The 10,785-nt window shown below is 38.9% G+C and overlaps 1 protein-coding gene across 2 annotated transcripts; it reads left to right on the top strand.

Moving 5' to 3' along the window:
• The first annotated feature begins 200 nt into the window (after positions 1–200).
• LOC104415880 (alcohol dehydrogenase 1) lies at positions 201–3,481 on the top strand. 2 transcript variants are annotated; one of them, XM_039299439.1, is made up of 11 exons: positions 201–309; positions 391–611; positions 1,212–1,348; positions 1,440–1,486; positions 1,583–1,908; positions 1,983–2,065; positions 2,173–2,248; positions 2,490–2,551; positions 2,643–2,738; positions 2,826–2,987; positions 3,130–3,481. In XM_039299439.1, the coding sequence occupies exons 2-11, from the start codon at positions 575–577 to the stop codon at positions 3,244–3,246; spliced, it is 1,143 nt and encodes a 380-aa protein (XP_039155373.1). In that variant the 5' UTR covers positions 201–309; positions 391–574; the 3' UTR covers positions 3,247–3,481. The 2 variants fall into 2 exon arrangements, with proteins under 2 accessions (XP_039155373.1, XP_010025573.1); XM_010027271.3 differs by having other exon boundaries at positions 211–611.
• Positions 3,482–10,785: the final 7,304 nt, after the last annotated feature.

Raw genomic sequence — 10,785 nt, 5'->3', positions numbered from 1 at the left:
GGATCCTGTATTTGTATACTTAATCGCCACTAGACATGAGTCCACAGATTCTTTGCAACAATAAAATAAGAACCAAACAGGAGACAGAAACCGCTGTGGTCCAAAAGTAGCTGGAAGCTGACTGTTGAACAGCCGGGTAAAAAGGCCAAGAAGGGAAAGAGCCTTCCCGAGATTCTGACCTGCAGAGGTCAACGCACCGAAAAAAACCAGAAACTGGGAAGGATCCGCAATACAAAAGGCGCTGCAAGAAGTCAGCAGAGCATCCATCGGGCATGGAGAGAAACAGAGCACGCCGGTCCTGGTTTTGGGGTGACCTGGTTTTCGCCCTTTTCTTCTCTCTTGACGTGGTCTCGAGATACCGTCTTCGAAACTGAGCACACTGGTTTACAGGGTCGCGTGGTTTCGCCGTTTCTTTATTCCCTCCCTCGGACGTTGATTGGTGCTGAACCATGAGTCTTTCTCTTCGCCTCGCGGGCTACAAATACCACCACCCATCACCGTCTTCTCCTAACATCCAGAAAAAGGAATCATCTTTTTCATCGCTCAAGAAAGAAGCCGAGGAGTTTGGACAACCATGTCGAGCACTGTCGGGAAAGTCATTCGTTGCAAAGGTGCGAGCTTCTGCGATGAGTTGCTTTAGCGTTTCATGCTTCTTCTTTTATTTTATTTTTTTGTTTTGGTTCACCACCTGTTGAGTGAGATTCGCATGGTTCTTTGCGGTGGTCTAATTTATGGTTTTATGCGGAACTTCCTCGTTGATCATATGCCCCTCAGTGCGTGTTTTTGACGATCATCAGGTTGATTATGCAGCTGGGATTGAGCACTTTGTGATTAATCGTTGGTTCTACTAGTTGAATTGTGCCGGCTGCATATAACGATGTTGCTTGTGTTGCTAATTTCCACTGCTTGAAATGGTCCCCATTTTGCCGGTGTCGAATGGACGTACAGTCCGCTGATTCTGATAATTTCCAGCTTTCTTGTGTTCAAATGAAGCTTCAATGAAAGAATCTGAATATGGTGGTGACCTAATTCGGGTTTCCGCCAATGCTAATTTGCCCAGTTTTGGTCTTCCGCCCCCGTTCATCGTAATATCAATCCCTTTTCTTTAGAATACACTATGATGTCCTGCCTTATCGCAGTTTTTTACCTTCTCTTCAAAACATTAATTCACTGCATTCTGCTTGCATTAACCGAATGATTTTGGATATCAGCTGCGGTGGCATGGGAAGCCGGAAAGCCACTGGTGATAGAAGATGTGGAGGTGGCTCCACCGCAGGCCATGGAGGTTCGTGTGAAAATCGTCGTCACAGCACTCTGCCACACAGATGTATACTTTTGGGAAGCCAAGGTAAAAGATGTTCCCCTCCTTCGATTCGCATGTTCCTTATAGATTTTTCACCAAAGCAGTTATTAAGCCCTGTTGATCCATCAATTTTCAGGGACAAACCCCAGTTTTCCCTCGCATATTTGGTCATGAAGCAGCAGGGTATGGTCTACTACTTCTTCATTTGATATTTAATGGGCCTCAGTTTTATTCTTTCTTTCATTGGTGCTTATAAGTCGTGATCTTCTTGATTCTTAGGATTGTGGAAAGCGTCGGTGAGGGCGTGACAGAGCTCAAACCTGGTGATCATGTGCTTCCAGTGTTCACGGGGGAGTGCAAGGAGTGTCGACATTGTAAATCTGAGGAGAGCAACATGTGTGACCTCCTCAGGATAAACACAGACAGAGGAGTGATGCTGAACGATGGCAAATCGAGATTCTCGATCAATGGAAAACCCATTTACCATTTCGTTGGAACATCAACGTTTAGTCAGTACTCGGTCATTCATGTCGGCTGCCTAGCCAAGATAAATCCTGCTGCTCCCATGGACAAAGTTTGCATTCTCAGCTGTGGAGTCTCCACTGGTACGTAATTGAAATGGTGCTTTTTTACCTTATCATTCATCAAATTGTTGTTGCTAATCTGAGTTGCAATGCAGGTCTTGGGGCCACTTTGAATGTTGCGAAACCTCCCAAGGGTTCAACTGTTGCTATATTTGGACTAGGTGCTGTTGGCCTTTCTGTGAGTTTCTGCAATGCTCTCCTTTACATGTTATTGCTTATTTTGTACTGAGGATGCTTGTGCTTGCTCGTTGATCTGAAAAGACTGTTCCTTGTGACTTTTATCAGGCAGCTGAAGGTGCCAGAATTGCTGGAGCTTCGAGGATCATTGGTGTCGATCTCAATCCGAAAAGGTTTGACGAGGGTGAGTACAATTCTAACAAGATTAATACTTAACAGCATTCCGAAAAAAGAAGGTTGTCTCATGAGTTGAGTACTGAAAAGTAAATAATAAGGTTGCCTCATCATTAAGCTTTCGCTAGTTTCTTTTGTTTACACTGTAGGCATTCTGATGCGCTCTATTGAGTATAGCTTAAAATTTCCCTCTGATGAACTTGTGGTTCCATCAAACCTTCTGCTGATGGTCAATTTCTTTATCTGAACAGCCAAGAAATTTGGCGTTACCGAGTTTGTGAACCCAAAAGATCATCATAAGCCAGTTCAGGAGGTTAGTAAACCAGTATGTTAAGTTGGAAAACTGTAACCATTAAGTAGAGACTTTATCATCGGTGCTGATAATGCAATTCCATCATCCTCAGGTTCTTGCTGAAATGACTGACGGGGGAGTCGACCGAAGCGTTGAGTGCACAGGAAGCGTCAATGCCATGATCTCTGCTTTCGAATGCGTTCATGATGTAATCTCCGATGAACTTTGCCGACAGGCACGATATAAATGATGTCACAAAGCCATTGAAAAAATACTCACGTTCCTTCGTTTGCAGGGATGGGGTGTGGCAGTACTTGTCGGAGTGCCAAACAAAGACGACGCCTTCAAGACTCATCCGATGAATTTCCTGAATGAGAAGACACTCAAGGGCACCTTCTTTGGCAACTACAAGCCGCGCACCGACCTTCCAAACGTTGTCGAGATGTACATGAGGAAGGTAAGTGAGCAAAGACATGATAATGTGATTCCCATAATGGCTAGAATCGCTTAGGTTATGAAGATTCAGTGGCCTAATCTTCTTCGAAACTTTCATAAACTCGATGATGCTGACTTCGACCCCCGGTGTCTTATTTCTGCAGGAGCTCGAGCTGGAGAAGTTCATCACGCACGAAGTCTGTCTCTCCGAGATCAACAAGGCGTTCGACTACATGCTTAAGGGAGAGTCGCTCCGCTGCATCATCCGCATGGATGGATAGAGGAGCCTCAGTGGCCGATCGGGTTTCCGAATGTACGATCGCCAATAAAAGTCGAAACATAGGATGTTGAAAGTTCAAAAGAGTCTCCGTCTTTTGTTCCCCCATGTTGGTTTACTTCCCTTTGTACAGTGTTTATACTATGTTTTACTATGAATGGAGTTTGAAGAAACATGCTAGTCCGGATTGTCACTATATTTCTGGTGCAAAAGAACTCCAAAGCTAAGTTATGAAACGACATCACTCTTCGATAAGCTATCTTTATTCGTGCAGATGGTCCGAGACCACCAATCACAGTTCTTGTTAACGTTGAATGAGATCAATCATATTGTGTATTTCTTAATCAAGAGGATATATATGAGTAATCCTCTAAACATAAAATAACTATCAATTATTCTACCCTCATTGGCTTATTATTTCATAATATATTGCCTTAAGTTGAGATGTAGCTATCAAATAATTCCAACTTGTTACATAAAAAAACTTACTCTATTCCCCAATAAAGACTTAGTAGAAATATCTATAAGCCAATCCTCTGCTTTTGTATGTTGAAGGGTGATCTCTCTTATTTAAACTTTTTCTCGTATAAAATAACAATCAACTTCATTATGCTTGGTTCGCTCATGAAAGATAGGATTATTTGCAATATAAATAATTGACTGATAATCACAATATAATATTGACGGTTCTGATGTTGACATGCCAATGTTTGACAATAACAACCTCGACCAAAGCAATTCACCTTCACATGTCCCATAACTTTATATTTTGCTTCAAAACTTGATTGAGATGACATGCTATTTCTTACTCTTTCAGGCAACTAAATTACCTCTAAAAAATACACAATAACCCAACATAGATCTCCTACTAGTAGAACTTCTAACCCAATCTATATCAAAATAATCCATGGCATTCAAATGGCCATAATTCTTGAAAAGTAGTCATTTACCTAGTGCTTCCTTTAAGTACTTGATAATTCGAAGCACAACATCTTAGTGAGTAATTCGAGGAGAATTCATGAACTGACTTACTACACTCATAACAAAAGATATATCAAGTCTTGTGACAATAAGATAGTTTAACTTACCAACTAATCTCTAATATTTCACTGGATCATGTAATAATTATCTATGTTTTGTATCAAGTTTCACATTGAATTCAATAGGAGTATCTACTGGTGTTACTCTAATAAATCTTACCTCATCAAGAATATTAATGACATATTTTCGCAGGGTTAAATTGATACCTATATGCGAGTAGAACTTATCAAGGCCAGGAGTAAGAGAATGGACAAAACAAATATAACTAAAGACACGTAGAGGTAATGGAAAGGGAAGATGATTTGGATGTTAAATCAAAAAAGGTGTCTCCCCCCCGAAGAATAGAAGATGGAAGCCAAGGTTATAAGGATTACATGACTCTAAAATGTTTTAAGTAGATGTATGTGAAACATAAAACACCGAGCAACATTAAGAAGATGACAATTTTTACATTTAGCTACACCATTTTGCTATGGGGTGTATGAACAAGAAGTCTATCTAATAATGCCATGAGAATCAAAAAAAGTTTGAAAACCAGAAGTAGGAGCAAGATACTCTTTGGCATTATCTAATCACAAATTTTTGACCGAAGTATTATATTGATTCAAACACCGCAAAATAAAATAAACAAAAGCAATAAAAAATCTCAGTACAGTTTTTTATTAAAAACAACCAAATCATTCGGGAAAAATTATCCTCGAATATAATAAATATATGAAACCAAATGTATTAGAAACACGATATGGACCACATATATCTAAGTAAACCAGCTCAAAGGGACTAGACACATAACTCTTCATGCGAGAAGGAAAGGAAACTCTATGGTGTTTACCAAGCTAACAAGCTTCACATTGAAAAGTACTCATAAACTCAGACTTAGGAAATAAACATTGAAGAATGTTCAAAGGCGGATGATCAGTCCTAGAATGCATCCGACACACATCAAGGGATGTGCGCTTCATAGATATTGCAGCTATCACCTTCTTGTCAAGATAATATATATCAATTGATTCATGTCCCCTACCAATCATCTGTCTGGTCCTCATATTCTGAAAGATGCAATGAGAAGAAGAGACTACTGAACAATTTAGTTTTTAGTTGATGAACTAACAAAAATCAAATTACATGGAAATTTAAAATGAAGGATAGACAATAAGGAAATAGAGGAACTCAAATGAGCAATGCTAGTACCAATAACTTAGGAAGGTGAACTATTAGTTAATGTAACAGAATTGGACACCCTAGGAGGTGTAGAATGTAATAAAGATAATAATTTAGAGTTACTAGCTATATGATGAGTAGTTCTAAAATCTATAGCCTATGAGTCAAACACTGTAAAAAGTAAACAAGATGAACTACATCTAGAGGTATGTACCAGAGTTGTGGTGGGAACTGAAGTTCCTATCACTTATTGGGAGCAAATCCATGCATCATATTCAGCACGTATCAATATAATAGAATCTCTCATTTTCTACACATTAGTAGAATTTGGTGGAGCTAGTGAGGAAAAATCTTCCACCTCGGCAAATGCAACAAGTGTAGGCCGAAACTCAGGATAAAGCATGTAGCAAAAAGCTTTTGTATATCCAACCCTTTAACAATTATTACAATAACAAGATTCACAACCACTAGTACCTCTATCATGACCTCCACGATTTCCACTCAAAACAAAACCATGTTTACAACCCCGAGTTCCACATTCACTAGAATCATAAAAAATCATAGCTCTTATCTCCAAAATTGTAGTTGAGATTTTGTTAGTAGGCGTCTAGTGAAGGGCTTGGAAGAAAACCTCATAACTGTAGAGAGGGAGATTTTCAGACATAATTTGATGGCGAAGAGAAGAATATTCAAGCCTTAGTACTTTTAGAAATAGTATCACTTGAAGATCCTCCTAGTGTTTGACTGGAACATTCGAATAAGCCGAAGTAGGAAAATAAGCATCCAGTTGTCGACAAAGTGTAATGATACAAGCATAATATTCAAATAGAGATCAATCTCCACGCTGAAGATCAAAGCATGGAGATCAACAAGCCTCCCATGTGTTATACACCCGTATCATTTTATTCAGGCTAGAGTAAAGTAAAGCACATTTTTTTACTAACTTCCTTCCAAGAAATTGCACTGAATGAAATGAGGACTAATTTTAGAATCCATATTATTCCATAACAATGTACAAATCATCGCATCTCCAACGACCTAGTCATTTATCTTACTCTTATCTAAGGAGACCATAGACATAAGATAATCATGTTGTCTAGTGGCAATAAGATAAACTTCTATGGCTTTAGACTAAGAAGGATAATTAGTTCCATCCAACTTAACAAATGTCAATTGAAAACGTGTCAAACCAGTAGAAGATCAACCACAAAGTAATAACCACAAATAAGGGTTCAATCAGTGCACTACTGAGTCACAATAATCTACCAAGAAGCCATAAAATTATACACTTGGTATCAAAGAATTACCATAATCATACGAGGATAGCTTTATTAGGCGTGGTTACTATAGAGGCCATACTGATGCTTATATACCTTATGGTGAGAATTTATACTATTGCAATGTGAACTCATTATATCCTTTACAACCCCCTAGCCCCCCAGCAAAAGCTTACTTATACCATTCCAACCTCAAAAGGGGAAAGAGCAAGAACAACACTTGTTGTATCCTTCACCCTATATGGCCAGTAAACCCCTCACTAACTTGCTTAGCTCCGCTTGGCCCTTTCTATACTTAGTATCGAAGAATTACCATAACCATACGACACTCCAAAGGTTACTAAGCACATACCAACTAGCCCTCCAAGGAACAATATGCTACAGTAAGAAGTCATGTAAGAACATTGGATAGCATCCTCCATTGTCCCCTTTTATTTTATTTTTATTTTTTTGGAAACCCTAGTAGTCAAACGAAATGCCTTTGAGCTCCTCAACCGAATAGACAAACACCAGTCAGATCTCAAGACACATGAATACCAAATCTATTAATCATTTTTCGATCTCTTTATCATGGAAGAAGGCTAAGCAAGCGTTGATTCCGCTGGATAAGCTTTAGCAATAGGCGCTGCTGCAAAACGAGGCTAGTCACTAGTTCTGAGATAGTACGATAAATAGAGATCTGGTGATGGTGATGGCGATGGCAATGGTGACAATCGTGGCTGTGGTGGTAAAGGTGAATGTGGCTATGGTGGTGGTAGTGGGGTTGAAGATTAGGGCTTTTTTTTTATTGGCTCTGATATCATGTTGAAGGAGATAAATTGTATTGTATATTTCTTAATCAAGAGGATTAGAAAAATGCATACATACACACACATATATATATGAGTAACCCTTAACCATAAAAGAACTATTGACTATTTTATCCTTATTGACTTATACTTTCCTAACAGCTAACAAGCTCTCTTAAAGCACCCATTAAAGGTATCGTTTGAGGAATATTTTAGACAACAAAGTCGACAAATAATTTTTATTACTGCACATTTGAGCAGTTAATGAATTGAATACTATAATATTTCCTTATTTAGTCACTAGACAAGTGCACATGCCAATTAAATTCAAAGAAAAATAATGTGCAACCATTACATCAAACATGTAAAACCGGTTCAGAAAGCATATCGCCATCTAAAAGATTGAGAACATAAAAAAATGAAGAGTTTTTTCTATTTTAGTAAATTTTTCGCGAAATAAACGGCACATTAATTGTAAATCCAATTTTTGTTAGGGTTTTGGAGTATTCCAAGTTCAGTAAACTTCCGAAGGGGGCCGCACCCGGATCAACGGTCCAGGAGATGCTGAATGGGCCGGACCGGCCCAGAGAGAGAGAGAGAGAGAGAGGGAGAGAGAGGGAGAGGGTCGATTTGCCTGCGCCTGCTTCATCCTCCATTCGACGAGCCCTCCCACGATCACACGCGCTGTCAGCGAAAGGAAGAGAGCAAGAACGCTTCGATTTCAGAGAGAGAGAGAGAGAGGGAAGAAGCAAAGGAAGCGGCGGAGCGGGCGGGCGGGTAGAGAAAAAATGAAGGGAGGGACGGTCCAGATCAACTGGCACGAGACCAAGCCCGTCCTAACCCTAGATTTCCACCCCCTCTCCGGCCTCCTCGCCACCGGTGGTGCAGTACTGTGGCTCAAAGTTTGCAAAATTTGGGGCGCCGGCTTTTTCCGTTTTCCATGTTTCTGCTGCTCTTAGGTTGATTTACGCCGCATTTTGCTCGTCTCGGCTGTATCGCGTCTGTGCTTTTCGGAACGTGGCGAGTGCAATTGCTGTCTATGTCCTGGGCTCTTCTTTCTTGGCATTCCGAAAGGAAGTGACTTTGTCTGCTTGTGGAGTTCAAGTTTGAAGCCCTTTATTGTAGATTACTTGTGGAATGTGGTTTTGGTGATAAGTAGTGCGTTGCATTTTCTGGAAGTGCCTAATGCTTTCTCCCCGGATGATGGCCAATGGAACTGTTCTTGCTGGATTGTGCTAAGTTCGTTCGCCGCGAATGGTAGGCGGTGTATATGGGATCCTAGTAAAAGTTGAAGGATCCCCATCGTATTAAATTGAGTTTCGGAGTCTCATGTGTTTCTTAGATAAGAGGAGTTTCTAGTTTCTCATTTTGCCTGAAGAATAATTCCACTGCACTGTGTTTTTTTAGATTTGGCTTTTAGTTTGTGAAGAGCAGAAGAAAGGTCCCGTAGCAACCTATCAGAACAGTCTCACATACCACGCCTCTGCTGTGCTTTTCGCCTTCAGGTAAGAATACCCAGTGCTGGTTAAATATGCTCTACACGACACGGACACGCGACACGACACGACACGCCGACACGTCATTTATTAAAAATAAAGAATTTCGACACGTACCGACACGTTATATATTAAATGTATTTTTATATATAAATACATAAATTATTATAATAATAATAATAGCCTACAATTAATTTACACGAAAAATATTAAATAATATCATTCATTATTTTAATTTGTTACAATAATGAAAAAAAACATTGTTTAAAGAAAAATGTTTAAATGATATTTTTAAATTTATTTATTTATCATATATAGCATTTTTTTATTACTTCTTTCATAATAAAAGACTTTTTAAAAAACTAAAAAATTCTAAAAAAAAAAAACTAAAAAAAAAAAAAAAAATTGACCCCGTGCGTGTATATTTATAGCATTTTTATTTCTTCTTTTATGTATATTTAAATTTTGACCCCATAAGTATAAGAAATTTTTAAAATTAACTCCGTGCGTGTCGGAATCGCGTGTCGAAATTTTGGACTCGCGTGTCGGAAAGAGTTGATCACGTGTCGGATTTTTCGACACTCGTTGACCGCGAGTCAGAGCATGTCGAGATGTGTCAGAGCGTGTTGGACACGTGTCGAAGTGTCAGACACGACACGAAGGCTTCCGGAGAGTGTCCATACTATATAGCATATCACCACGTCTTGCAACTTACTAACACGCTTATAGGCGTTCCTGGATTGCATCTCTTGAGAGTGAGACTCTATCTCATGATAATAGAAGCTATGACAATTGAACATAATGCAAAATCTTACAACACTAGGTAGTACCTAAATGCTTTCATCAATAAAGAGATTTAATTAATTTTTATATTAATTATTTACCACATCAACACCAAAACGACGTCGTTTTGGCACAATTTAGCCACATCGGTGTGCAAAACAACGTCGTTTTGCACTAAGCTCGCCGAAAAATTGTCACGTCAGTGTTTTGACCGAATTTTCTCACTGTTGGCACTTAACCTATCAATTGTGCTCCGATTTTGATACTTAAGTATCACTTTCGTAAGTTTTGACACTTAAGTGTCCTTTTGTGCTAAGTTTTGCCACTCCTAGTTTATAGACCTAGAAGACCTGATAATATAGTTTGACGTTGCAAAATATCATACAAAAATATGTCTATATAAGAAATTTTTTGGTACCTCTAACATCTATCTCATATAATAGGGAATTCTAATGTTACCATTTACAATATGTTTTTTCTTCCTAAAATACTCTTAATTTAGGGGTAGTAAAGAACAATAATACCCATGTAGTTCACTACCCTAAATTTAGAAATATAAATATCCAAATAACATTAATAACATTAATAACAAGAGTAGTCGTAATTTTTCGTTCAATCACTCTCTATTCTTTTTCTCGCCATGACAAAAATGAATGAAATAATCAAACCCAAAACTCATAAAGTGCTGAACAAAATCATGAATAGAGACTAAATAAGATGCGAATCAAAATTTGAGCAAATGGATCAAGTATAGAATCATGCCGATGCTTGTACTAAACGGCATAAAAGAAGGATCCTGTATTTGTATACTTAATCTCCACTAGACATGAGTCCTGATCTTTACGACAATAAAATAAGAACCCAAACCGGAGACAGAAACCGCTGCGGTCCAAAAGTAGCTGGAAGCTGACTGTTAACGCACCGAAAGAGGCCAAGAAGGGAAAAAGCCTCCCCGAGATTCTGACCTGCAGAGGTCAACGCACCGAAAAAAACCAGA

The sequence above is a fragment of the Eucalyptus grandis genome, chromosome 8, assembly GCF_016545825.1.
Source record: "Eucalyptus grandis isolate ANBG69807.140 chromosome 8, ASM1654582v1, whole genome shotgun sequence".
Lineage (NCBI taxonomy): Eukaryota > Viridiplantae > Streptophyta > Magnoliopsida > Myrtales > Myrtaceae > Eucalyptus > Eucalyptus grandis.
Note: the sequence above shows the minus strand (reverse complement) of the source record. Positions and strands in the feature narration are given on the sequence as shown.